At 47.2% G+C, this 27,925-nt stretch overlaps 3 protein-coding genes across 3 annotated transcripts; 1 reads left to right on the forward strand and 2 right to left on the reverse strand.

Moving 5' to 3' along the window:
- The first annotated feature begins 39 nt into the window (after positions 1–39).
- NT5C (5', 3'-nucleotidase, cytosolic) lies at positions 40–7,457 on the forward strand. The gene is made up of 5 exons (XM_030961993.1): positions 40–1,113; positions 5,896–5,996; positions 6,081–6,141; positions 6,903–7,017; positions 7,097–7,457. The coding sequence occupies exons 1-5, from the start codon at positions 835–837 to the stop codon at positions 7,237–7,239; spliced, it is 699 nt and encodes a 232-aa protein (XP_030817853.1). The 5' UTR covers positions 40–834; the 3' UTR covers positions 7,240–7,457.
- Positions 7,458–7,748: 291 nt separating this feature from the next.
- On the reverse strand, positions 7,749–10,066 carry ARMC7 (armadillo repeat containing 7). Its single transcript, XM_030962049.1, has 3 exons — positions 9,853–10,066; positions 9,628–9,771; positions 7,749–8,781 (listed from the first exon to the last, which is right to left on the reverse strand). The coding sequence occupies exons 1-3, from the start codon at positions 9,917–9,919 to the stop codon at positions 8,444–8,446; spliced, it is 549 nt and encodes a 182-aa protein (XP_030817909.1). The 5' UTR covers positions 9,920–10,066; the 3' UTR covers positions 7,749–8,443.
- Positions 10,067–14,932: 4,866 nt separating this feature from the next.
- On the reverse strand, positions 14,933–23,204 carry SLC16A5 (solute carrier family 16 member 5). The gene is made up of 5 exons (XM_030962230.1): positions 23,149–23,204; positions 22,009–22,255; positions 18,674–18,817; positions 16,826–17,692; positions 14,933–15,229 (listed from the first exon to the last, which is right to left on the reverse strand). Exons 2-5 carry the CDS (start codon positions 22,226–22,228, stop codon positions 14,988–14,990), a joined length of 1,473 nt encoding a protein of 490 aa, XP_030818090.1. The 5' UTR covers positions 22,229–22,255; positions 23,149–23,204; the 3' UTR covers positions 14,933–14,987.
- Positions 23,205–27,925: the final 4,721 nt, after the last annotated feature.

Genomic DNA, 27,925 nt, shown 5'->3' on the forward strand with positions numbered 1-27,925 from the left:
TTCTGAGTTGTCCTTGTCTCAGCTAACCTTCCCTGCTCTAACAGAGGAGAGTTCTTACACCTGGCTTGAGGTCACCACCATATGCTGACTTCCCCTGAGGAGAAAATCTTCTCTCTTCATTTTTGGCTTCTAGATCAGAGAACTGTGGAATATGGCTTGATATATATTATGGTTTACCCAAAACAGTTTTTTCTCAAGAAAACTGAGAAAAGTTTATTTTCCTCATTAAAAAGAGAACAAAAACAGAGGACCCTAAAAGGGGAGAGGGTGGAATTGAGACCAAGCCATGAAGTTCTCTGCGTTTCTGGAAGGGCTATGCTGCCCAATAAGCCCCAGCAGAGCATCTCTATGGAGCTGCTGTGTCTGCTGGTGCCTTTCCCACCCTTCTCTGGGAAGAACTGGTGCCTGAAAGCACCCTGGCTTTCCAGATCCCTGCTGGAGAAGCCCTGCCCTGGGGTGCTGAACCTACGGAACTGGATTTGCTGTGACCTGTTCCTGCTGTCCTCCAGCCGGGGGGGTTCCCTGTCCCTGATGTGCACCGTGCCCTGCACCGAGTGCACAGAAAGCACGGGGAATAACCCATAAATTAATATTTCCTTTGCAAGCCTCGTGCCCAGGGGAGCTTGTTAATGCTCCTTGATGGATCAGAAGATGGTTCAGTGCTGCTGAGGCTGCGCTGTGCTCCTTTCTCCTCGGGCGGGGGACCCGGCAGTGCCACCGCGGGGTCCCGAGGGGTGGCGGGGGTGGCTTTTTTGGGCTTTTGCTCTATTCCCGCTGGAGCCCAGCCCTGTTCCCACGCGGGGCTGCCCTCGAGGCGTTCCGCCCCGCCCCTTCATGCATATTCACCTGGCTAATCTGCATATGCATGAGCGCCCTCGCCGTGCCGGACCGGGGGCGCTGCGGGAGCGGCGAGCGGGCTCCGGGCTCGGCATGGGCAGCGCGGCCGCGCCGCTGCGGGTGCTGCTGGACATGGACGGGGTCCTGGCCGACTTCGAGGGCGCCGTGCTGCGGGAATTCCGCGCCCGCTTCCCGGAGGAGCCGCGCGTGGAGCTGGAGCAGCGCCGGGGCTTCTCGGTGCGGGAGCAGTACTGCAGCCTGCGGGAGGACCTGGCGGTGAGTACGGCTGCGGGGCCAGCACAGCCTCCCCACCCCGCTGGAAACCCCTCCCTGCCCGCCGGGCTCTGCAAAGCTCAGCCTGGGACCAGAGTTTAAAAAAACCCTTAAATTACCTTCAGGTTTTTTTTGTCTAGATGGGATTTGTGTAAGGTTTAAGGAATATTCAAACAATAAGTCATGTTTGTTTAAGTTATTAATAACCAAATTCATGCCTACTCACTGTATTTGCAGGTTCCTAGTTCCAGGAACTTTTGACCATCAATAGTCATCGATCTGAACTCCAGCAGTTTGGAGCCTGTGGAAATGCTGACTGGATTCGTATTCCTGTCTATCAGCCAGTGGCAGGAGCCTGCACTTTTCTATAGGACAGGAGGGAAATGAAATTGTCATTTCTTAGTAGTAAAAAACCATCGGGCTCAGTACATGATCTTAAAATGAGCAATAAACTTCTAGGGAAAGCGTTCGGCACAGCCTGGATCAGCATCTGTTCCATTTCCTCACCGAGTCCTCGACTGTCCTGTGGTGACCAGAAGGAAGGGTGAAGTCTGGATTTACAGTATTTGTAATTTTGTCTTGCAGATCTCTCTGTTACTCTTTCAGTCATTAGCAAGCATTAAAAATAGCAGCACTTTGCATGAATGGAGGGTGTTCCACCAGCTTTCTCCTGCTGTTCCTGATCTCTTACCTGCTGTGCACTCAGCTTGTCAGGGCATGCAGAGGGAATATGGCTACAGGATTTCATTCTGTACAAACTCAGATAGCACATATATAGTTCTTGTCCTGCTGTGGAGCAGTGTGAGGATGTGCAGAGCGCTCAGGGAGCTTCGAGTAAGTTATTGTTCTGCTGCAAAGCAAGAGCAAGAACATGGGTAGGTAAAGAAGATGCTTCAGTGAATGGTTTGATGGCAGAATTTCTACACACACATCCCTCTGTAAAGGGTTGGCTATCCTGCAAGAAGTCACTGATTATCAGTGCACAAATTAAGGCTGCATGAAACACAAAATTAGAAATATTGTGAATCCAGACTTCACCCTTCCTTCTGGTCACCACAGGCCAGTCAAGTTCCTTACAGGACTCTAAGGAAACTGCTGATCCAGGCTGTGTTGAACACTTTCCCTGAGAAGTTCATTGCTCATTTTAAGATCCTGTACTGGGCCTAGGAGATTTTACTGCTAGGAAATGACAATTTACATTCATTTCACCCCTGTTCCATCGTGACGTAAAGGCTCCTGCATCAGAGTAAGGGGCAGGAGTGCTGGATCCAGTCAGCATTTCCACAGGCTCCAAACTGCTGGAGTTCAGATCGATGACTATTGATGGTCAAAAGTTACTGGAAGCAGAAACCTGTAAATATAGTCAGTAGGTATAAATTTGGCTATGGCATTGCATAAACAAACATGATTTTTTTGTTTAAATGAGTATTCCTTAAACAAATCCTGCGAACAACAACAAAAAAAGTTGCAAGTAATTCAAGGGGTGATGACTTTTTCTTTTTTCCTTTTTTGGAAGGTCTATAATCTGATCTATGACAAAATTGCCCTTTGCTTTATTTCTGGAACCCTCATTCCCTAATTTGGTTCATGCTTATCCTGTTCATCCCCAGACTTTAGGTGTGGCAATGAAATATCCAGATAGCTGGTTTGGATCCCAGCACGCCAGCAGTGGCAGAAAGCTCTTATCTTGCTGTTGTAGCCTGACTTCCTAAGGAAATAAGTTTCATGGAGCTGTGCTCTGTGTCTGTCTCGTTCAGTAATCTCTGGAGCTTTGGGCTGGTTCAGGTATCTTTGGCAGAACAATAAAGTTATAAAGATGTGAGGCTCCTTTGGGTTTTATGTAAATTCCATCCATTAGTTTAAAAACAGTCCTTGTTTGTTCTGCTATGGCTCTACAGAGTGTCTGTGGGACAGGAGAATCCCTGTGGAAAGTCTCTCCTTGGCTCCAGCTGCAGGGAAAGCTTTGGCAGGAGCCAGCAGCCCTCACAGGGCAGTTTGTGGGGCCGTGCAGGGAAATGGAGCCTGCAGTTTGTCAGTGCTGAAAGGAGGAGATCAGCTGGACACCAGGGTTTCAGCTGGACACCAGGGGGTCTCTTTGTGGCAGGTGCCAGCTGTGTCTGTCCATGAACTTCCAGGGTGTGGGATATTCTCCTGGCAGGGCCTGGGAAGTGCTGTGATGATGATTTATGCATCACCTCTTCCTGAGTGGTGTTCATGCTTAGTTGGTGCTGAGCAGCTGCCCCTTGAAAGTTGAGCCATTACTTCGTTTTTGTTTCTGTTTTGATTGCAAGTTGATCATTAATTCCACACTGTAAATCCATTTTATTTAGAAGGACTTCTAATCCATTTTATGTTGTTGAAGATTTTTTCACTGCGCTTGCCTACCTCCCCTCCTGTGTGTGTGGCCATTTTGTTGGTGGGGATTTATCCCCATGCTTCCTGGCCCCAGGCAATTTCAAGAAAAGGACTCGACATCCCCACCAGTGGTAAAAATGTCTAGAATTATTTTGAAGTCCTGCAAATGGGAAAGCATAGGGACAGATGTTGTCCCTCCAGTTTTGTATCCAAATTGTTTTCTTACTAATGGAAGGAAAGCATTGGTGGCACGAACATGAGGAAAGAAAATGGTTTTACTTTCTTTTTCTTGTAACTTTTTTATGAGAGGAAATGGCTTCTGGTTCCAAGAGTCATCAAATCAAATTTCTTTCTCCAACAAAGCCAGACTTTTTTGTGATGTGGTGGAAACTTGCCAGTTTCTGGTGTCTTGCTGAAGGATAAAAGAGCTTTCCGACATGAGCCCCAAGTCTGTAATTCAATCTCCTTGGAAGAGCTCCAGGGAATTGTTGCTGGGATCAGGGAGGCTTTGCATGGAAACAGAGATCCGGGCAGATCTGATTGCCATGTCTGAACCTAGACAGGCTGCTTAACCTCTTCTGATCTGCGTGTGAAATCAGGCAGTGCTTCCAAATTTCTGGCTGTTGATTTATGAGTATTTGTAGGTGATGATAACTGAGTGAGCTTCAGGATCTGGGAGTCTGGCTTAATGGTGACTCTACCTCACTGCTGCTTAATTGAAATGGGTTTTTGTTGATGTTCCACTGGTGACATAGAGCAAGGAGATCTTCAGCTGGAGTCTAAAGAGCTGGACACACTTCTAAGCAAAGGCTGCAGCCTGCCTTTGAAGAATACTAAACAAGAATTAAGTTTTACAAACTGTTCAGTGGCATGGGAATGTATGACTTTGATGCTTGTGGAATAACGGTGCTTTGACACCCCTGAAGTTCACTATGTGACCCCAAGGAAGTTAAGATTTGTGTGTCTCAGGGTAAAGAGATATTGGAAGCTTAACCTCTCTGTCTGAAGGTGAAACTTAGGCCTGGAAGGGGCCTCAGCCCTTGGTGCTGCTGTGGGTCCTTTGCCATGATGGGATGTGGCATAAGGAATGGGAAAACCCCTCAGCTGTGACGTGCTGTGAAACTCTCATTTAACACAGGCCACTGAATAGTCACCAGGGAGTAATTCTTAAAATGAACTAACCAGAGCTGGATTCAAACCAGTATTTTTTCTAATAATAAAAGGCATGAAAATGTCTTACCAATAAATTAAGAAGAAAAGAGACTGGAAGGACAGTCCTACCTGGAAATTGCCCTGGAAATACTGCTCTTCCTTTCAGAGGTTAAAGATACCACTGTACTGTATCATATTAAATACCTTTTTGTCCCATGTTTGGCTACATTAGCCTGGGATAACATTGCTCCTCCAGAAATCTTGTTTCTTTTCTATTTACACTCAAAAATTATTCTACCTTTCAAGCTAACCTCCTTCACCACTTGTTTATCGTTAACTTCCTCTCTGGTTCATGTGGCATCCCACCTGCCTGTATGGAAGTCAGGTTTACACCAAGAACAGGTGCAGACACAAAAGGGATAAAGCCCTTTTAACCACAGAGCTCAGCCCAGTGCTGGGCCAGGGAGGGGAGCAGTGTCCCACAGCACCCTCAAACGCAGCCCACATGGGGCTCATGGGGTGCACAGATCACCTCCCACAGAGCCAAAAGTTCTTGGGGAAGCACAGGGATCACCTGTGAACTTCCTGCTGCAGTCTCAGACTCTTTGGAGCAGATTTTGCACCATGACCTCAGGGGAACAGCTCCATCCAGGCTGGAGCCAAGGCCGCATGCTCCTTCAACAATATTTGAAGTGGATGGTTGAAAATCAAAAAGCAACAGACATGGAGATTTCCCAGCACTCTCATCCTCATCTTTCCCTCTTGCTGAAGGGATTCCCCTGGTGTGGCTGTGCTGGCCTGGCCATTGGTATGGTCACCTCTGTACCCTGTTTGCTCTGAAGGAGAAGGAGGCTGATGGGCAGTGCCTGTGTCTGCCCACCCATCCCCAGTGAATTCCTGAGCCCTCAGCTAATCTCAGCCAAATGTGACAGAGGAGGAGAAGCCTCCACTTTGTTCCTTTGGTTTTCACCAGAGCCAGCTGAAGGACACCTGCTGGGAAGGGTGGGGGGGAGCTCTGCCTCCCTCAGGCCCCCAGAGACTCCAGCGGGTTGGGGCTGGCTGTGGGAGCAAAGCCAGGCCAGGGCCAGCTCTGCCTCCTCATGAGCCACCAGAAAGTGACTTCTTCTTGTGTGCCCAAGCTGGACCTTTCCCAGAACCCGAAGGTGAGAAATTTTATAATTCGGTGCTGGGGGGAGGCACCAGGCTGTTACACAGGGGGTGACTGGAGGGTGCTGTGACAGAGCACAGCCACTGCTCATGGTCCTCTGTCTCCTGCAGGCCAAGGTAGCCAGTGTCTATGAGTCACCTGGCTTCTTCCTAGGCTTGGATCCAATTCCAGGAGCCCTGGAAGCTGTGCAGGAGATGCTCCACATGCAGGAGTAAGGACACTTTGCACCCTGCAGCCCTTTTCCAGGATCTAACACACTTTCCCCTGCCTGCTAACAAAAGCTGTTTCTTTTCAGTACTGAGGTCTTCATTTGCACGAGCCCTCTCCGGAAATACGAGCACTGCATTGTGGAAAAGGTGGGAGAGAATTGTTTTTATTGGGTTTAATGCTGCTTTTGCAAGGCTTTGCTGTTTCATACTACCCAAGTTGGAGCTACTCCTTTCCAGAGACAGTAGCTGCTCCAGCTGCCAGGCTTCCCTCAGTCCTATCTGAGGGATAGGTTCTCACACACAGAGCAGTAACTCAGGACAGGGAATCTCCAAGTGCCACATGGTGCCAGAATTGCTGTGGAGCACGTGAGCCCTGGGCTCTTGGAGCTGGGCTGGGACCAGCTGTGTCAGCAGGTGACAACAAAGGAACTGTTGCAGTGTGACCCACAGGGATGGGGTATTCCCAGGGGATTCTACTCTGGAGAACCACCAACCAACAAAACCTACTTCAGTCTAAATCTGGAGCCTCAGATGTCCCAGAAGAGGTCAGTGCTGTGTGGAGGAGGAGGCTGTTGTGTTGGAATAAATCCTTTTTGCCTGTGGTATGAGAATGGAAAGGGGGACTTTGATCACTGGAATGACTTAGATGGGTACAACCCATGTGCTCTGGGCAAGCAGCCCGTGCTTCTCACAAACTCACCAGCTGGGCACAGCCAGGGCATTGCTGACTGAAGGCTGTCACACAGGTTTAATCAGCATCCTGGGCCGCAGCCAGTCTCCATGTGGGGATTCCTGGACACAGATAATGTTTACAGGGGGAAGAAATTGTTCTATTAGGGCTGGTCTGACAGGAGTGATGTGCAAACTGAGGGCACAGCAGGATTTTCTCCTCTTCCTTGTCTCTGCAGTATAAGTGGGTAGAGAAACACTTGGGACCCGAGTTTGTGGAGAGGATTATTCTGACCCGAGACAAGACCGTGGTGGCTGCTGACCTGCTGTTTGATGACAAGGACACCATCCAAGGTTTGAACAGCAGTTCCATGGTTGGCTGCTGGCTGGGGAGCTGATTCCAGCTGATTCCAGCTTTCCCCCCTTCCCACAGGCGCGGAGCCGAACCCGAGCTGGGAGCACATCCTGTTCACCTGCTGCCACAACCGGCACCTCCAGCTGCCGGCCCCGCGCCGGCGCCTGCGCTCCTGGGCCGACGACTGGAAGGCCATCCTGGAAAGCAAGCGCAGGCAGTAGTCCAGGAAGGGGATGCTGTGCTCTTCCCACTGCCAGGAAACAACCAGCCCACCCCCTGCCATGGCCAGGAGGCACTGTCACCGCAGGGATCAGCCATAGAAGAAATGAGCTGTTCCTGTCAGATACAGTGCTCTGAGTTTCTGGAAGATTGCTCTGCACTCTTAATCTCTGTAGTGTTTTGGATATTTGCTGTTGGAGAAGAGAAACTATAAACTACAAGCAGCTGTGGTTGGATTTTTGTGTGTGTTTAACCTCACTCCTGTTTGGTTTGTGCTGTCCAGGGGCAGAGGGGAGAGAAAGAGAGGAAGAAGGCTCTCACACGTGAGCAGATCCAGTGTGGGCGTCTGACAGGAAGCATTGGGCTCAACAGCCAAACCTTTTAAATTTTATCTATTTAGCCACCCTGGTTACTGGGTTTTCTCTTGCCTCATGGCTGATAACGAAAAGAAACTAGGCTGGCTTCGATTTCCTGGTCCATGTGCTTCTCACACAGAAATGATTACACAGCATTTAAGTTAATGTTTTATTAACAGAAGCTTTTACAAGACAGCTGTTCTCACGAGCTGGACTGCCATGAGCCCCCCTCCTTTTTGTTTTAATTACTTTGCCTTTCTCACCAGTAGTAATAAAAGACAAACTTTCCACATCTTCATTTCTAGAGTAGCTATAGCCTGCCTTATGTAGTGATTCCGTAGCTGGCTGCCTGTGCCATGACTAGAGGATGGCATAACTAGTGCCACAGGGATGGAGAGATTGTGAATTGCCAGGGCAGGGAAACTCCTTTCTCTGCAGGAGGAATACATTTCTGTGACGTTTCAGTGACTTGAGTTGACACTTAGTGTCACTTGTCACGGGCACTGAAGGGGAAAGGTGTAGCACAACTAGCCAGGAACTGGAGTGGATATAATTCCGCCCAATAACACCAGCAGAACACCCCTCATTGCTGGGAAGGGTTGTTTGTGCAAGCTGGGTGCTGAGCTGCACTTGGCAAAGCACTTTCCAGTGTGCAGCCATGACCTGCTTTATTTTAAATATTTGCAGGCTTAGCCGTGTGCTTGGCCCAGCTGCCATGTTAGTGCTGTTCCTTCCTGCTTGTTATCCAAACACCAGCGCTGGTGGGACCAACTCCCCACTTTTAACGCCACTCTTGACCTGCTGAGCAGAAAGTGAGAACAGTAGGAGGCTCCTCTCTCCACAGCCCTGCTCAGTCCTTGGGCAGAGGAATGCCCACTGCTGTGTGCTTGCTGAGGTTCCTGGCCTCCTCCACCTGCGGAGGGCTGCAGTAGTCCTGCAGGAAGATGGAGGCCAGGTTACTGAGGCGCGTGTTGGCCGAGAGCGAGAAGCGGAGCATGCACTCCACCACGGGCAGCGCCGTGGTCTGCGCGCGCGACCGCGGCGTCGTCAGGAACATCAGCGTGGTCACGGCCGACACCACGGTCTCCTCGTTGGAGCTGGACAGGCAGTTGATGATGGGCTCCACCCCGTTGGCCTCCAGGATGTACTCTTTGTTTGTTTTATCCAAGCACAGGTTGCAAAGACCACCTGGAATGGCAAGAGGAAAGTGTCTGAGGTGATGCAAATTCACCGCTCATCCTTTTCTAACATCCACATCTTCTGTATGGATGGAAAATTCTTAACGATTCCCTAGGCCACATGTTTTTGATTGTATCCAAAGATTTTCCACCAGCACACTCCTCCTGCATGTCATTAGAGGGCACTGTTAGTGCTGCACATAACTGCTTCCACAGAATGATTCCAGGAATTCCCACTCATCCCTCATAGAAGACACAAGCCAGCAGTTTATTGCAGGTGCTACAGAAAGCCAGAGAAACTGGCTTTCTCTGAAGCTTCTTTCCAAGAAGCACAGAATGTTTGAAACTTGAAACTTTGAGATGCAGCCACAAACCTTAAAAATCAAATCCATTTAGTATCATCTCACAGAACCATTCACAGCATCTGGTCTCTTAGCTTATGTTCAGACGATGAAAAATCGTGGTAATGCAGTTCCTCAAAAGATTTATTAAAATTGTCAAGTAAGTATTCTAGAAGACCAGTTGCCAATAGCAGAATGGATGTGTACAATGTACCTGGCAAAATCTATGTATTAATTACTACCTCTCTACAGAAGAGATTTCAGTAAAAAGTTAATCAGGTAGTGTTTAGGATAAAAACCCAACATCCTTTCCAGATAGTGTCTTCATTAAGCGCTGTAAGGTCATGGAAGACACGCCCGCCTCTGACTTCTCTCCCATTCTGCACTAAACGAGGCTTTATCAGCACAGCGTGAGTTTGTTTTTGGAGCATTTGGGGCGGGTTAGTGACCAAACAGAGCTCGAGGCCGGTGTCCCTGCCCCGGTGACGGCTGAGGGTGCTCGGGGCAGCCCTTACCCATGGCAAACTCCACCAGGGTCTCGTTGTCCTCGGTCAGCATATCGAGGAACAGGTCCAGCACCTGGAGCTGCCGCAGATACTCGTAGTTGCTGGGATCGTAGGCGAAATTGGCCAGGTTCGCCAGCACCTGCTCCTTGGCCTCTGCAAGGGAAAAGGAAAAGGGTCGGGGGTGTGAGGAAATGCTCGACACGGAGAGGGCCAGCGAGCAGCGGCGTTTCTTACCTGTGCTGTCCGTCACCTGGAACTCGGTGACGAGCGCCTGCAGGTACTCCAGCCGACCCAGTTCCATCAGGGGACACCGCACCGGGCTGCCTGTTTCCCCGGACAGCGTCCGCTCACGGATCGGGTGTACCGAGGAACGGAGACGAACCGGCCGCCCCTGCGCGGCCGGAACGGCCCGCCCGCCGCCATTTTGTGGGCGGGACAGGGCGGTGCCATCTCCCCGCAGGAGGCGCGGGAGCGGGCGCCATTTTGTGGGCGGGGGGCGGCTGTACTCCTCTGAGGATGAGAGGTGGTGGCTGATCTGTGTGTCTCGTATCTCTTTCTAAATACATGATATATAATTATATACTTTATATAAAAATAAATGAGCCTGTGTCGAGATGTTTGACTGTCTCATTATATGGCAGAGCTTTGCTGTTTAAACGCTTGGTTTTGCAAAGCCGCTAACCTTTCCCCACTGATTGCTTAAATAATTTTCACCTCTGTGTATGTTTTGCTGTTCCATCCCAACGCTGTTGTCCTTGCGGTAGTGCTGTTCCTGGATCACTTCCAGTTTAAATAACGGGATCGCAATACATGAAGCTGAGGGAGAAAAGGTAAAAACAGGGCAGCACAGTACTTGCACAGTGAGTGAAATTATCTGGGGGGAAAAAAATGAAACAAAGCCCGGGACTGAATGAAAAGAGCAGCAGGTGATTCCATCTTGGTTGTACAATGGTTTGGCCACAGAGCAGAGCAATTCCCTCGTCTTGAAGTAACAGCTCAGTGAAACCACCACAGTTTTACGTGCTGCAAGAGGATTCAATTATGGTGCATGTTGTGTAAATATACAAGGTAAAGGTTAATAAAGATCATAAACTGTGGGAGTGGACTCTGCAGAAATTTGTACTGCTTTTATTGAAGCAATTACGTGCATGGCTGTTCTTCTGTGGATAAGGCAAGGAACAGGCCGTGAGAATATGTTGTCTTTTGTGTTATCTCTAATACAATTGATTTTCATATCGAGCACACGAGTCATGGAGTGATCCACATGGCACCAGTGACAAGAGTGGTGGGCTGATAACCCACACAGCTGAGGGCACTGAAATATCTGCCCATGACTACATTAAATAGAAGGATGAGCAAAGAAGCTTCACTGAATGCAGTAATGCTAAATATTTTAACATTGTAATGGTGTGGGAAGATACAGAGCATGAAAGGGAAGATATTTATTTCTACCTGGTATAAAAGTTTAAGTCAGGCTAAGTGCTAACAACTTCAGCTCTTAGCATGATTATCAACTGAAGTTGTTAAGTATTTATGTGTATGTCTAAATATATGCATGTATTTTTATCTGCTTATTTGAGTGTCTCTATCTGAAAATAATCTGCAAAGGTGCTACAAAATGTGTCTATATTAGAATGTTTTGCTACTGTAGTAAGAAATCTCTTCTAATCTGTGCCTTTGTAAGTGGTAAGTGTTGCTATACTTTAAAGCCTCGTCTGTCATTAAATAGAAGGTGAATGAGTAATGTGGGAAAGCAGGAGCAGAGAAAGCAAACACAGGCAGCTAGTCCATACAAACAGAACACTGCTGGGATTGACTAATAAGGGGGGAGAACTGTGTTTAAAAAGGAAAAATGTGATTACTTCTGTTTGTAAGAACTGCATTTACCCACCGAATATTGGCTGTATAGTTTAATGGTCTGAGTGCTCCAAGCACTGGCTGTTTGCCAGGGCAGTTCCCAGAGCAGGGGCTGGTCTAGCCAGGGTAGTCACAGCTCTAGGGGCTATTCTGGTGACTTCCATAGCACACTGAAGCCAGAATTCAGGAAATTTTAATTTCTAGTAGTTGTTTCTTTTCTTATAGCTACTAGCTATGTCTGCAAACAGCAAGCCAAGCTCTTAAATTAAGTGATTTTGCACTTCAGAGGTGTCTTAGAGTGTGTAAGAATGCTGTAACCTTTATTTGGGGTTTACTGCTATTAAATATAAATCATTAATATTGAACTTTCCCAAGTATTACCCTGGCAGGGAATCTTAGGCTTTTAAGGATCATGATCTTGCAATACTTCAGTGTGAACTTCCCACTGTGAATGTTTCATTTCAGTGAGGAAAGGTGCTTCTTGCCAAAATGCTTATCTTGCAATGGTCTTGCAGAATATCTTCAATGATAAAGGGAGCAGGGGAGGGGCAAGAGGGGACATGGGGAGCAAGGAACATATAATTCAGGTCAATTTTTGTGGCTCTGCTATTTCTCAGAGATTTGTAACCTGGCTGAGTTATTAGTGTTTGTCCCAGATTAAAGCCAGGGTTGTTTTACTCTCTGCAGATGTTAAAGAAGCTGCTTCAGTGGGGCTGCCATTGCCTTGTGTAAAGGGCTGACCTTAAACTAATGAGAGTCCCCAAGATTCCTGAGGACTGAGTGTTGCTGCCCCTGTAGGATCCCTCTGAGGGGAAATATTTATTGTTCTATAGCATGCTCAGGTCTCTCCTGTTATCCTTTGCCAAGCTCCTGCTCAAGGCAGCTTGGAGTTCAGGTTGGAAACATATATGGGAAAGGAGAGGAAGGGGGTTGTTTTCTCTGTTATGGGAACTAAGACATCATATTCACCTGTGGAAACACTGCATAAAATGTTACTTCTTGTCTGCTGAGGATTTGCTTCAAACCTGTGGGTTGTGGATTACTTTTAAAGGGTCTGTGGAAAGTAACCAGCGGAGACAACCCTGTTTTCAGACTTGAGTTCTATTAGAAAGGTTTCAGTCAGCAACTTGAGAAATGTTAAAATAACAGGTTTGTGAATTGGTTGTTTTTCTTCCCAGAAACCTCCCTCTGCACCTGTGAATAAGTCCCAGTGACCCCAGTGATCAGTCTGGGAGTATCAAAAAGCACTTCTGAAAAGCACTCTCCTTGCCTTCCATCCTAAATTATCTTGCACAATCAAGAAATGATCAAAACAGGCATTTTTGCCTTGGTGTAGGAGGAGCTGATCTCTGGGTCAGCTTCAGCTGGTGAAGATTTTTTGGTTTTGCCCTGTACATTTCCAAGGCAAAAGCATTACAGGTGGATCAATTGGCTCCATGCAGGAGGTGCCTTCCATTGCTCCTTCACCTAACCTTTGTTTCTGTGAGAAATTTTGATGGATTGTAGCTTACACCATATCTTGCCTGTTTTGCCCAGGACATTTGTAGCAGGGGGAGGATCTGGGGCTACATAACCTCATATTTCTGTAAGGGAATATAGAAAGGTGAAAAGAATTTAAGAATTACACACAGAGAAAATGACAGCCTGTTCAGCTGCTTAGCTGTTTATTTGCAATAGCTAGAAGAAATTTGGGACTTAATCCCTTTTTACTGCTTTTTTGTGAGAAAGCCCCCTCATTTTTCTGGGAATGTACAGCAGTCTCTTTTGGTAAACTGAGAAGCACCAGTCCCTGTTTACTTCATAGTTATGGACCATGTAATCATTACATAAGTTAATAAACACATGTGATGAGAGATTAGATATGTATATCTCCCCCTAACCATCTTATTTAAGTATAGGTTTGATCAGGAAGTGCAAATCCTCCTGGGTCTGTAACACCAGGGCAGTACTGGAGAAGAGCTGTGGGAGCAGGAGCCCTTCTGAAAGGCTGATGCCCCTTCTGTGTAAAACCACCTGTGAAGCCATCATAGTCTCTGAGGACCTTGGACTCAGTTCATCCAGAGTGGGTTTTTTTAATTGGTTTGTTTGTTTTGTCTGGGGAGCTCTAATGAAAACTGTGGGTTTGTCACTAGGAATGTGATAGGTCAGTTCTCCAGATAAGCACTGCAGCTCAGTTTGATATAGCAGTTCTTAGACAGGCACTGCAGTTCCATTGAAAGCTGTTACTTCTTCTGTTTCACTCCCGTTTTGTGGTTCCATCTTTTTGATTGTTGTGATGTGTTGGGTTATCTTTGTCCGTGTGCTTCGTGAGCTGTTACCCGCATCTGTTGGATCAGGGATGACACAGAGCATGAACAGAGTGATCTGCTGCTGAGGCTGCTGCAGCCATTGAGCAGTGACAAGCCTAAATCCTGGGGCTGTGGCAGAGAATGCCACTTACAGTCGAGGCTGTATGGATAGAAAGTCTGCAACACTGGCTTTTCTCAGTATGCTTTCCCCATGGATTTCTTTTAAATTTCTGCTTGTGCTTATAAGAAATATAAGTTATGTTTGTACAAAGTTCTCTATAATGAGAATGCTGGTGTAATTAGGCTCAAAAGTCTAAGACTAAAGAACTGATCTCCACAAAGAGGAACTACAGTTGCCTTGTATTTTGCCCTATAAAAGGATGCATATCCTTTTTCTTAGGTCTGATATCACCCTCCCTGCCCCAAATGGGTTCCAGTTAATGCTGAAGTGTGTTTACATGAGCCATGAATTCTATTTTATGATATATTAAACTGCACTTGAGATATCAGTAGCTATACAACATAGGCACTCCAAGGCATGGTGGGTTGTTTTTCTGGGTTGTTTTTTTTTTTTTTTTTGAGGCTCTGGAGTTAAATTTTGACGCTGTCTTGGCATGAAGAACTCCTGTGTATGCTTCATAGGAGAAAATATTTGATCTTACTAGTGATTTGTCTGAGTTCTACAACCCATACAGCTGCTTTTGTATAATATTTAGAGATGTGGAAAATAATAACATGCTTCCTGTGGAAAGTGTTTGACTTGCCACCCCCAACACAGGAAGCAAACGGGAAACCTATGCACCAAAATTGCATATTTAGATGAGGCAACAATATTTCTTTGGGAAAAACTACGCATTGATAGGTGTTATCCAGCACTTCCAACTGGAATGTGCTTGTGAAATTCCAGTGACTTCTTAAAGGTGGTGACTTAACCCAACTGAACTATCCCAGCTTTTGTCTCCTGGTGCTGGGTCCCATGGCTGTTATCCTGTGGTTTGCTTTAGGAGAGCTTCATCTCCTTGGCTGGTGCTGGGTTCTGTGCTGGGCCCGTGGTCTGGATCTCTGTCTTGGAGTCTGACAAGGCCCTGTGGAGTGCAAGTGCAAAAGGAAGATGACAGTAGTGGAAAGCAGACTGTTTTTTCCTGATCTGCCATCAGTGTTGGGCCGTGTGTTGCTTTGTGCAGACCACTTCATGGTGTTGCACTCTTCCCCCGGTTTTTCTTTTCATATGCTCGTGATGTACTCGACTTCTGGACGGGATTGACTTACAGCCTTTGGTTCTGCCAACATTTCACTGTATTGATATCTGGAGGGATTGTCCAAAGGTGCTTTGGAAGCCTCTGTCGATTTGTTTTTTTTTTCTAGAGCACAGAAGCTGAGCCCCATAAATAATGCAGCTGATATCAGGAAGAAGCTGGAGGTGTAGAAGACGTAGTGGAAATCACTGGTTATGTCTACCAAGAGACCTGAAATAGAAATCAAAGCTTAGCAAAGAGAAGAGGCACTAAAGGCATTCATTTACATGAACATTAAACCTGAATCATTCAGCAAACTGCCATATACAAAAGACAAGCATTCTCTGATGAGCTAAGTTCTCTTCTCTGGATTCTAGTGGTTGTTTAGTTTTTTATTTGTAGTCACAAATCAGGTGATACTTCTGTAGAAAGTATTTCTCAATACACAGAGAAATCAGGAAAGAAAGGAAATTGTAATTTTTCTTCAACCTGCTGCTTCCTTTTGTTTGCTCAGCAGAGGACCCTTGTGCCACTGCCACTCAGTGGCTTTTGGAATGAGTGACCCTATTACATCCTGGGGCAGAAAATAGAACAACTAGATAGAGAAATAGCTCAGAAATTTACATAGTAAGGTCTCCAAACTGAGTATTTGTCTCTAATCCTGTTTAATGAAGGATAAGGAAATTCACAGCACAGCAAGATTATGACTAACATTAAGTGACCTCAATATAAACCATTTAGAAACATGAGATATCAAGGGAGTCATTAACACTAATATTAGAGATGGAAAAGTGATACTTAGGCCAAATACATGATGCCTTCCATCATCATAAGGCTGCTTATCAATGTGGAAATATTGGAATAATGTTTATTTGCTTGTATTTTTCAGTCAAGATTGGTGATGTTTCTTTCCATGGTGTACTTTTCTATAGCAGATTTTAGGACTACGAACAGAAATGGAGCTGCTTTTACTGTGGTTTGTTTTTTGCTCCTGTCAGAGATGACCAAGAAGGGACCTTTTTTGCTCTTTGCACTTTGAGAAAAGTGACTGACACGCTAATGGCAGGGAGTACCATGAAATACACTGCATGTTACCATCACATTATTGAACCAGACACAATTTTCCTGCTGAGTAGCCACAATTCATTGTCTGGAGAAGAGAACTAAAGCATGAACTGAGGCTGACATGCTCAGATTGACATTTGTTGTTTGTTGGTCTTTTGAATTTACTGCAGGAGCAGGTGTGTCTTGGACAGGTCACTTAGTGGCATTTGGAGTGAACTGTGAATAATTTATTGGACTGAGAGTCATAACTAGCGCCTTTCATGTCTCCAGAGAAAAATTAATATGCTCCAGAACTTGGAAAGAAGACTGAACAGAAGCTTTTACTGTGGGGCTTTTGAATAATGTAGGGCTGGTAATAATTGTGAACACAAATAGTTCTTTTAATGGGATGTTCACAGTTTCTTGAGACTTCGTGGATAAAGCAATGCAAACTGGTAAAAAGGTGAAAAAGTTCATAGTTATTCCTGTTGGCTTCTTGCCACTGGAAAAAAGCTGTCATTGCTCCCATATGTATCAGATCACATACCAAGTGAGTTATTTTTTCAGTGTGATCTTGATGCAGCTGTAGAAATTACTTTCCAGCTGTCAAAAAAGGCTGATGATTCTTTTCCAACCGTACCTTTTATACTGCTCCCTTCGCATAACTCACCTACACCATGGGTCTGGAAACTCCCTAATTCCTCATCTTGATGCTCCCAAACACTTGTCACCACTTTCCAAACCACCACCTTTCCCCCAGCCAGGTTTCATAGCCTCTCTCACCTGTGAGCGGGGGCCCGATGAGGAGGGTGGTGCTCTCTAGGATGGTGAAGAGCCCTAGAGCACTGGAGAACCTGTCCATCTCCACCACATCCATCAGCACCTGGAAGACCAGCGCCCCGATGCCGCTCATGGCGATGCTGAGGATGACGCAGTAGAGGATGAGCACACTGAACTCAGCTGAGATGACGCAGATGAAATTGCTGAGCCCGCAGAGGAGCACAGCCAGGCTGAACAGGTAGATGCGTCTTCCTGTGAAGACTCTGTGTCCTGAAAGCAGCCCTGTGAGAGGGCGGATGAAGATGTTGATGAACCCGATGATGGAGATGAGGAGGGCTGCCTTGCGTTCCTCCACCCCATTGTGGGTGGCATAAGGCACAAGGTAGACATGGGGTAAGGCAAACCCCATCATCATCCAGGTTACTCCAATAGTGTAAATCTGGTAACCTTTGTTTTGACAGAAGATGTCAAAAGCCAGGTACTTCTGCAGCACCGGAAAGCATTTTGTCCTTTTGGTGTGCTGCTGGAGTTTGGGGTGGTGAGGAGATGCTCCATTGGACAGCTGTGCCTCTTCTGCTCTGCTCCCTGGCTCCTCTTCAGGCTTGGCAGACTGTGGAAGTGACCCTGATGCCAGCTGAATGGGTCTCATGATGGCTCCACAAACACAGCAGTTCAGTAGTATTCCTCCAAAGATGAGGAAGGTGTTTCTCCAACCCATCTCATCCAGCAAGAATTGAGACAGCAGCGGCCACAGAGTGAAACCAAGGGAGACACCGGTGGAGGCCACAGCATTGGCCAGTGTTCGCCACCGAACAAAGTAGTAGCCCAGCACAGTCACTCCTGCCTGGAAGCTGAAACATGATCCCAGACCTAAAGATGAGAATAAATGATCTTTTTTTGTTGTCTTAAAGGGTGAAAAGAGCCCAAATTCAGGGTGTACCCACAGATGATTTCATCTGCCACTGAAGCATTTTCTGACCTGCCAGGCCACATAGCCCCCAGGGATTTATTAATACTCAGAAACCCCACACCAGGATGAAGAAGGTTGTTATGTGTAAATTAAACTATTTGTGTTCTTGGGTATAGTAAATATACTGATCTAAACTGACGTTTTTCTGGGACACGGTGCAATTCTTAAGTTGCTATGAAATTGTTCATTAAAAGCTTGGATTTTATACCACATGCAATGAGCAGTGCTGCTTTCCTGATGCTTTCAGCAGGGCTCAGGGAGTTGCTTGTTTTTCTCTCTAAGCAGTGGCCACTGCTTAACTTGCAAGATCCAGCAGGAATGGTTACAGAGTAAGGAATTAATTTCTCTGTGTTATTAAAAACCAAGAATTGAACGTCAGTTACATAGGAGAAATATTTGGAAAGGAAGAGTTCCCATCTGTTACTTCTGTTCAAAACCAACAGGGTCTTTTGTTAGAAAAAGATGTCTCCATTCTCCCCCAGTTTGGGAGTGGTGAAATACAAGCTCAGGGAACCTGAGAAGGACATTATCGCAACACATTATGTTCCAAGATTGCAAAAACAACAAAAACCCTCCCTTCTTTAAAGACAAAAGGCTGAGAAGCTACTAAAAAGAACAGACATCCTTTTTCTCCATTTTACCCTCTGGAGACCTGTAGCTTTTTCCAGAGGGAAGCACTTCCCAGTGAGCTTGAGTGGGTGAGGTGTGTGCTAAAGGGGTGTGAAGGCCAAGTCTAGTGGCTGTAGGATTTCTGCTGTGCTGGGAGGCTGTTGAGTTCTCCTATTTCACAGATGAGTGGAAAAATGTGATCACTTAGCTGGGCCTCTCCCATTTCCCATCTCCAGCGCAGCAGCTGAGTTTCCCTGCTCTCTAGTACATACCAGTGATGAGGCCAGCTGTGAGGTACAGCTGGCTGATGGACATGCAGAAGGAGCTGGACACCATTCCCAGCCCACTGAGCAGCCCTCCCAGCATCACCACGAACCTGCAGCCAAACCGCTTCACCAGGATGCTGCACAGGGGCCCTGGAAGTAGAGAAGGAAAAGGGAAGCAGTTAGGGAGGAAGGAAGTATTTTGTACCTGCTGGATTGCTGCAATTATGAAATTATGTAGTCTAGAGACCCTGAAAGTTTTCCTGGCAATTTAATGTAGTGGGGGAGACAGGAAGAGAAAATATATTCCGTGATTCCGTCATCTTCCCAAGTGCTTGGCCAGCTTGTTGGCTGACGTGACGTCTGTCATCTGCTGGGATTTTGACCATCAAGTAGGATGTGATGGATTTTCATCAAAACCCTTGGAAATGGACTTATGGTGAATTCCATGAGATTATGATAAATTACTTGTTTGTTGATGACATTAACATCCTTCATTTTGGGGCAGAGAAAGATCAGATCACACCTGCAGCCCGCCAGTGGGAAGGTGCTTCTCTCTGCATTCTCCGGGAGAAGAAGATCTGAAGGTAGTTTCTTTTCCTGTTCCCTCGAGGATCCTCAAGGTTTTCCAGGTTTTATTAACATTTTTCCCAATTCTGAACACTTAAGGTTATGAAAGCAAATGCAAAATGACTGTAAACTGCAGAATTAGGAGTCAGTCAGTGTAGGGAATATAACCTGTGGCATATTTGTGACCTAAATCAACATCTGGTTTGAAATAAAATCCACACAGTCAAGTGATCAGTGGAACATTATTAAAATTAGGAGTGCAGCTGTCTGTATTTTGATCTGCTTGGGAGATTTTCACCTTAGACTTCACTGGCCTTTGAAAAAGTGTCCAGCAAATGTGACTGCATTATTTTTCCTCCTGCTGAAGACATTAAGGATGGTACTACTGTTGAACTGGCCCAAGAAGGCATAAATTGAACACAATAAAATAATGAGATTGACTCTAAAAACCATAAGGGTTTGTCGTGATTAGTTCCTGGTTAATTGTTGTCTGGGTTTCAGATGTTATTTCTCATTTGCCTGGGGCTTTTGTGCTTTCCTTTGCAACAATAATATCAACAAAAGTGCTGCATTTATATGAGTTAGTGCAGAGTGTTCTGTGTGCATGGATATCTAGGAGCAGGAATCTGTAATGGCCTGAAATTCCCTTTTGGACACAGATGTAGCACCCTAGGTCTCTCAAATTATCTTATAACAAAATATGGCTTTTACCTAGGCTAATGGCTTTTACCTAGGAACGTAGCACCGATAATGGAATATGTTTGGCTGAGTTATGAGCTATTGTTTGCCCTGTGCCTTTCCCCATTTCCTTCCATAGCTCTCCTGCATGGAACCTTCTCCCAGTACTGGCTGCTCTGGGAACAGGCTGCTCTGCCCATTTCTCTTTCTCTTCCAATTTTTGTAACAAATAAATTTTTTCCCCCTTCAATTCCTCTGAATTAAAAGGAATAAATGTGTAGAAAAGAGAGTGGCACCTTTAAGAGATACTGGTGACAACAGCATGCAATTTTGGGAAAGACTTAAGTGCTGAAATGTAACTGGAGAATCTGAATCAAGGAAAGCCTGGCCCCCTCCAAATGAGGTTAGAAGTTGCAGCAAAAGCCATATGTGCTTGGCCTGAGAGGGAAGCTTTGATCTCTGTTTATTTTGTTGTTGTTTTTTTTTTTCTGGTTTATGTTAGTGCTGCCTTGTGCTACTGGGGGAAAGAATAAGCCCCCCTGTGCTCTAAGACCCTGCAATAGGAGACATAACTGGCAAGCAAAGTACAACTCTCTGGCTGTGCCCTGACAAATTCTATTGTGAATATCAACACAAAGCTATTCTTTCCTTATCCAATTTAAAACTTTTGGATCTATGTATTGGCTGTTGTTGTATTACCTTTTACAGTGGTTCTAGCCTCCTACACAACAATTACTTCATTAAAAATGACAGGATAATTGACATTCTTGTGGGTACTGGCAGAGTTGTCCTTCCTGGACATACTGGGACCAAGCTGCTTCTGAGACTGTTTCCCAGAGCCAGCAGGTTCCAGTTGGACCCTTCCCACTAATGACAGAAGGATCACAGGGGCTGGACAGCAGGATGGGGAATGCCCAACAGCTTCCAAATTCCAAGCTCCGAGGATACTGCTTTATTTCTGCTGACTCTCAGTGGTGATTCCTCCCCTTGTCGCTTCCCTCGACATCTCTTTCCATCTGCATCTTGATATTCTGGACCCAGCTGTTTCTGCTAAGGCGCAAACTCTCAATTCCATGCAGGTGGCTGCTAGCCATATCCTGCATGGTACAGACTGAACCTGCCATAGCCTTCACATCAGTGTGACTCAGGGCTCTGGGGTTGTTTTTTTGCTTTGTAATGTAGTATCAACTTTCACCAGCATTGGAAGGGAGCAGGAATGAACTCAAGGAGAAGCTTGGATACATGGGCAACACTGGGAACTTTCCTTCTGTTGCCTGGTAGGGTTTTGGTTGTCTGTCTATCAAATAACCACAGGATTTGTATGGGTCACAAAGCACAGACCACTCATTGGGAAGTCCTTGAGCTGCTGGGGGTTTGGTTTTCTCTCTGCAGAAAAAGAATCCCCACATCTGTATGTAGAATCTGGGACCACTGCCCTGTACTGCTTCCATATTTTTTTTGAGGGGAAAACCAGTGATTCACTGCACAATTCACAGAGCACAATGCTCCTTCCAGCCCTGCAGCCGTAGGTTCTGCCTGACCCACGTTCTGCACTGATCCAGCCCTGCTCACATCCACCCCGATGCCTGCGTAGGTGTGCGCTCCGTGCCACCGCCCAAGGAGCTGCTTTTAGGGCTTTGCCTCAGCTGGCAGCGCTGAGGAGCTCAGCTTTTGGCATCTCTTCAGCCACAAAGAACAGAGCTGTCATGTGGCATTTGGAAGGAGATGTGCTCTCGTGGACAAGATGAACCAAGAAAGCACCGGAGCTCCAGCACTATGTGCTGGCTTATTCAAAGAGCTTCAGTGAGAAATAACTGTGTTTTTGCTGGTCTGGAAAAACCGGGCTGAGAAAGGGATTTGTCTTCTTTGACCAAGGGTCTTGGCTGACTCTGAGAGTGACAAAAGGGAGCATGGAATCTGTGGACATTTAGCTTTGGACTGTGGGATCCAACTGTCTTGGAAATGCTGTGTACTGCCAAACAGCCAGTCCCTTCCACCACCCGCCTTAATGAAATGCTGGAAGTATCCTTATTACATCCCCCCACCAACAGCACAAGAGCAGGAGGTGGAGGAGGCCATTCCCTGCCATCACTCACCCCCTCCGTGCAGCACGGCCACCATGATGGACGGGAACAATGAGGTCTCGCTCTTGCTGGCCTGGAACTCGTGCTGGAGGTCCGTGAAGAAGATACCAATGCAGCTGGGGAAGCCCAGCGTCAGCCCTTGCAGCACCACTGCAGCCAGCAGGACCATCCATGCCCATCCCTGGTCCTGGGGCTTGGCAGCGCCGCGTCCTGCTGCTTCTCCTTGGGACATGATAGCTCCGTTCTCCTCTCAGCCAGTCTGCTGGGGAAGGGAGTGCAGCTACCACGCAACCCTCAGCCCAGTGAACAGGCCTTCAGGGAAGAGCTGATGGTGTTCCTGAGGCTCAGAGCACCGGTGAGTCCCACACCTTTCACAGCTGACACTCTCGACTTCTTGCTCTGCATTTCTTCCAGCACCTCCCTTCCTTCTCACTACAGGATCCTGGCACCAGATTGTTTAAGAAACCACTGCCTTCTCCTTTTATATTTCACAAGACTGTAACCACAGTCAGGTAGAGGACAGGACCACACCTCCTCTGAGGTATGAATTGGCTTTACCTAGTTCCGCCCTTATTTTCCCTTTCACCTGCTTTCATCATATGGAGTCCCCTTGCTGGCAATTGCTAAGGTCACTCAGTCCCCGTGCCGAGGAGGAAGAACTGCAAATGCCAAGCAAAATAGAAACCTATAAAGGTTCTGTGTCACAGCAGAGCTCAGTGTGAGCCTTTTAGGAAAACTACACCTACATACAAAGTGCTGGTGGTGAAAAAACATTTTAAAAGCCATTAATTAATTACAATCCAGTGATGGCAGATATAGGCTTTTGCTTTACCTCTCTAGATCTAGAGCTGCTTCTGAGAGATCCCAGTTTGGATTTCTCTGAGACTGACAGAAACATATAGCAATAGCATTCTGCATCCTCTCCACATGAATAAACATGCATAAAATAATAATCTCTGGCAGCTGGATGAGCTCAGAAAAAGTGCCCATAAGGTCAATGCACAACGCAATATTTACTTAGCACTCAAATGGTGTTCTTTCCCTAAAACAACAGCTGCATTGAGGTTTTGTGTGCAGCTTTAGAGATGAATAATAGTTTGATTTTGCTCATTATTTCAAATATGCCATGGTGGCAGAAAGTTAGTTTCGTACCTCAGGCTGAGACCAGAATTTGTCAAACGAAGGGCGGTGCCGCGTGGCTGCGGCTCATCCCCTGTGTGCGCAGCCCGGTCAGCTCATGGCCCACGGTCAGACCCTTCTGCTTCAGTAGCGACTACAGCCTTTGATGAAGTCTTTTGCAATATTAACCTAGGCATCATTTCTGTAAACAGGGCTCTTATGCTGGCTGGCTCACAGCCAGAGAATGAAAAAAAAAAAAAAGGCTGGGAGCAGAGGGGGCCCGTGGGAAGGGGCTCTGAGATGCAAATCACGGTGGTGGTGCTCAGCACACTTTAATCCTTTGTCCAATTTAGCTGGGCGCAGATAATGCAACTAATTCAAGTGCTTGTCTCTGTGGTGTGAATTAGCTGGATAACAGCCTAAAACCTCTCCCCGGCAACAGCAAACCTGCAAAAAAAGGCAGAAGCACAGCTCTTCTCTGTTCCCAGCTGCCCTGTCCAACTTCTGAGTTTGTCCAGCAGATTCCTGGCTCCCCTCACATCTCCCTGGGTGCCTGCTTACGGGGGAGGACTCTCCAGTGGGGCTGCAGACCCCATGGCTTTCGTCCACCTTCTGCCCCAGGCTGCAGGACACCTTTTCCCCTGGGCAGCCCGACCCGCACAGTCGCTGCAAGGACCCTGGGGATCAGGTGCCACACGACCTCCTCGTTGCCTCCTCGCTGCCTCCTTTACAAAGGTAAAGGAACAAGATTATTCCAGCTCTGGTTTAGCGGGCTGTGCCACACCGAGCAACAGCAGCGCCGCACAAACCCGCGGATTAACCCTTCCAAGGTATCGAGATAGGATGGACGGTGTCAAAGTGGAGGGCTGGTGTGTGTTACCCTGCTCCTATGGGCTTGATGCTCTCAGGCAAACTGCTCCTGGTGTTGAGCAGTGAACGTGACAGGACTGGGACACCTGTGAAACATGGGCAGATTTTCACACGCACGTGATCATCCCTTCTTAGTAGGGCTGGGAATAGGATTGGAGTTCACAGCAATAGCCACACCTGGGTGCCTGCTGCAAACAGTGTGCTTTTGTTGGGAGCAGGTGAAGAGTGCAAAGGTGCTTCTCTCTACCAGCCTGTGGAGCACCTGAGGACACTTGAGTGCCCTGGATAGGACACAGGGAAGAACTGCCTGTTTCAGTCTGTCTCTCCAGCCCCTCTCTGACAGTCACTGTCTGCTCTGCTAAGCTAATCCTCTCCTGTTCGTGCCTGAATGTTGTTTCCTCTTCCAGTGATCCCTGAGACATCAGCATCCAAACTTTGAATTTCCCTAGCTGTTGTGGAGCAGACCTGGTAGCTGTTGTTTGTGACAGCAGACCAGGAGTCCTTCTTCTGTGCCTCAGTTTCTCTCAGCTCCGATGGGGGAAAAACAGCTGCTGGCATGAGGGCTCCTGGCTGCTCCCTGCGAGAACAGGGAGTGTTGTGTCCCTTTATGCCAAGAGACACAACAGCCTGGGGCATTTATGTAGCTCACCTCAAAGGAAGAGGTTTATATTTCACAAATAGGGGTTTATGTTGTGCAAATAATGATATTTATAGTCTTCAGTAAGAGTTTGTAGCTGGGGCACCTCTGCAGGGAGATGAGCAGCTCACTTCTTTGGAGTCACTGAGGAGGGAGACCCAGCCACAGGGTCCAGCAGGAAAGCCAGGAGTGTGGCTGGGGGGACAAAGAACTGCTGCCCAAAGCAATGGGGCTTGGAGGGGTGCTCAGAGACTGGACAATGCCTGCAGCTTGAGAGCAGGAATGGGATTGGAGAAGAAGGTTTCTTGCACCATCCTGCCATCAGGCTCAGCCCTGGCATGCACTGGACGCATATTTTATGAATGTGTAAAATAAGCTGCATGTACAGAAGCAAGATGTTTACTGTAAACTGAGCAGGGTGGTAAACTGCTTTTTGGGGTCACTCAGTGTCTGTTGAGGGTAGGAGAGCCAAGCACTTGTCTTGGTAAATACCTTTATAAGTGACTTTTTAAGTACCTTTTCATCCTGAGACCATGGCTTGCTTTGCCATCCTCTCCCATGTAGCTTATATTGTATACCAGTTGACTTTTCCAAGGTCATCCAGTGAGGTGACAGCAGAGAATCCAGATTTAGCTCTGATTAAAGCATCAGTCCAAGTGGTGCAGCCTGGCCCAGTGCTATGGCTTCTCTCTGCTGGATGTCACTTGTCAGCAGTTGGTTGCAGCCCTCGGGGAAGGCTGTGCCTGGGGCACAGTGGCGGTGGCTGCGCGTCCCCCGCTCTCTCCCTGTCCTTACCAGCATGTTACAGCTTGGTAAACCAGCCCTGAGCTCAGGAGCCTCAGCAGCAGCTTTGGGGCTTCAAAACTGGGTTTAGTGGTGGCCTTGGCAGTGCTGGGTTAAGAGTTGGACTCAATAATCTTAAAGGTATTTTCCAACCTTTAGCTGGAAATGGTTCTGTGATTCTTTGTGGCTGGATACCAAAGTGCAAATGCCTCCGAGCTTGCAAATCACACTTGAGAAAGAGCAGTTGAATTTGTTCCAGAGATCCAGATTAGCAAATCCTCTGGCAGATTAATTCTTGCAGAGGAAGTGTGGGGGGCTGTTTGGTTTTGGGTTTTGTTTTTTGTCTAAAGCAAGGGAAATGAAGTGACATTTCAGCTATGGGATTGCAGAGTGCTTTGTGGCAGGGAGCTGTTCCTGCCCCAGGTTCAGTCACAAATTAAACTCTTGCTCTGATCCATCCCTGGAATGTAGACAGACCCAACAGAAACCGAGGTCTCAGAGCCCCTGAAAGCAGGTTCCTGAGCCCAGGACAGGATCTGAACAACCCTGGCAAAACCCCTTCAGACCAGCTCTGCTTGTATTGAGAAAATGGTGCTGTGCCAAGGATGGAGGAAGTGCTGGTTTATCCTGACTTTCCCAAGCAGTTCCCATAGCATCACTCCCACATCCTCCCCCTGCAAAAGGGATCAGGGTCCTTCCTGCACTAACAGGTCTTAACTAACCCAACCAGGCTCATCTGTATCCTCCTCCTACACCCCCTCCATCCTGTTTGTTCCCCAGATGCATTTAAGTCCAGATCCTTGCATGGATCACTTTTTGCTCAGTTTCACCACTGATTTCTGCTCTCCTGGGTTGACTTGGGGTCTGCTTGGCTGCTTTGTGCTCATTAATCACTGATAGTGTGGCTGTAAGACCAGGTGAGAAATCCCCCTTTTGGGACTAGGTTTAATGGCCATTAGCCCGTGCTGGGATAAAATGGCTTAGCCTGGAGATGGAAATGAGAGCTGAGGAGGCAGCTGGCACCAGAGCATGCACTGACAGCTCCCATTGGCCTGCAGGAATTCAGCAAGCCGTGGCTTGTCCCTGCTCTTTATCCCCGTGGTGGATCTCTGGCTGGTGGGTGACTGCAGATGGTTGTGTGCATGCTGGCCCTTGCCCTCCTGACTGCCACCATCCCCTCTGGTCCCCAGCTGTCCCAGAGCCTGTGCTTTATGTGCCAAGTGTGGTGCCAAGAAGGACAACATTCCCTGAGGCAATGGGGATCTGCCGATGAGTCTGTGGAAGAAATTGCACAAACTCATGGTGAAAGTGGCTTTGGGAGCAGCTCTGGCTCGTGCTGTGTGGCACCATAACCTGCCACACTGCCCTGGCCTGCCCTGGAGTGGACAGAGAGAGGGACCATGGAGTATCTGAACAGATGGAGGTCCTTGCTAGGAACCTGGCTGAGGTTACTGAGGATATCTGGAAGCTGTGGGTGCTTTTCTTCCAGCAATTGCCTGCACTTGGGAAGATGAGGGCAGGGCGTGTTCCTAGGAAAATGAGGCTTCTCAAGAAATGAAGTTACCTTGTCATTAGCTGCAAGAAAACTCCTGCAGTAGGTGAGGATGTGGCAGAGGAAGGGAGAAATGGGATGTGATGCAGCTGTGGGTAGTCTAGCCCTGCTGCAGGGCATCTCTTTCATAGATTGATATTTTGATCCTGAGCAGCGGCTGAAAGTTCCCTCTAAAAAGCTTTTAATTATGATTTAAATTGGCTTTTATTAATAAGGAATCAGGGACTCATTTGGAGTAGGATCAAAAGGAGTGTTTCCTTGTGTCTGACTGCTGGACCTGTGGAGCAGCTGGAGGAGGTTGTGGGGGGCTGAAGGTGTTCAGCCAGAAATTTTGGAGCATGGTTTTTAGGAAGCCAGCTGTTTTTTGGGCTCCAGCTATTCAGCTTTGGCTCTTTAGCTCTGGGCAGGTGCTCTGCCATCCCAGCCAGGCCCTGCCCAGGTCTCCTGTCCAAGGAGGATGTCCTGCTCTAAGGAAAATATGGGTGATGCTTAGAGGCCGTAACAGGGTAGAAGAGAAGATACAGCTGATACAGAAGATACTAAGTGCTGACACTGAGGCTCTTCCTGCTCATACCCAGAGGGATCACAATGTTTAGCTTTGTGATTTCTGGAAAAGGAAAGGCAGGAACTCTTTATCCCAGCAGCAAGTGCAGGTCCCTGTGTGCCTTAGGGTCATATTTTCAGAGGGGTATGGAAACAGCAAAACGTGGCCTTAAGCCTTTGTTTCATGGGCAAATCTCCATTGGTTTGGCAAATATGTCCCTCTTCTTCTTACTTTTTACATGTTTCTTTGTATTAAAATTTTAGATAAAAACACACTGGAACATTAGGTTGAGGATGACCATTTATTAGGTGTTTTCTATCTATTTAGTGTTGAATCTGCCTGCTTTTCTAAGACATCTTGAACTCAGTGCTCAGGTTAAAGGCCTGTCTCCTTGCTTGGTTACCCAAATGGTTTTCCTCATTTT

The sequence above is a fragment of the Camarhynchus parvulus genome, chromosome 18 (assembly GCF_901933205.1).
Source record: "Camarhynchus parvulus chromosome 18, STF_HiC, whole genome shotgun sequence".
NCBI lineage: Eukaryota > Metazoa > Chordata > Aves > Passeriformes > Thraupidae > Camarhynchus > Camarhynchus parvulus.

Excerpts from the sequence above, each read along its gene's own strand:
- NT5C (XM_030961993.1), top strand. The coding sequence starts at position 835 with ATGCATATTCACCTGGCTAATCTGCATATGCATGAGCGCCCTCGCCGT. Across the intron at positions 1,114-5,895 it reads GCCTGCGGGAGGACCTGGCG|GCCAAGGTAGCCAGTGTCTA; the intron begins GTGAGTACGGCT and ends TGTCTCCTGCAG. Across the intron at positions 5,997-6,080 it reads GAGATGCTCCACATGCAGGA|TACTGAGGTCTTCATTTGCA; the intron begins GTAAGGACACTT and ends GTTTCTTTTCAG.
- SLC16A5 (XM_030962230.1), bottom strand. The coding sequence starts at position 22,228 with ATGTCCCAAGGAGAAGCAGCAGGACGCGGCGCTGCCAAGCCCCAGGAC. Across the intron at positions 18,818-22,008 it reads GGCCGTGCTGCACGGAGGGG|GGCCCCTGTGCAGCATCCTG; the intron begins GTGAGTGATGGC and ends CTCTACTTCCAG. Across the intron at positions 17,693-18,673 it reads CACAGCTGGCCTCATCACTG|GTCTGGGATCATGTTTCAGC; the intron begins GTATGTACTAGA and ends TCTCATCTTTAG.
- ARMC7 (XM_030962049.1), bottom strand. The coding sequence starts at position 9,919 with ATGGAACTGGGTCGGCTGGAGTACCTGCAGGCGCTCGTCACCGAGTTC. Across the intron at positions 9,772-9,852 it reads CCAGGTGACGGACAGCACAG|AGGCCAAGGAGCAGGTGCTG; the intron begins GTAAGAAACGCC and ends TTTCCCTTGCAG. Across the intron at positions 8,782-9,627 it reads CCTGGTGGAGTTTGCCATGG|GTGGTCTTTGCAACCTGTGC; the intron begins GTAAGGGCTGCC and ends TTGCCATTCCAG.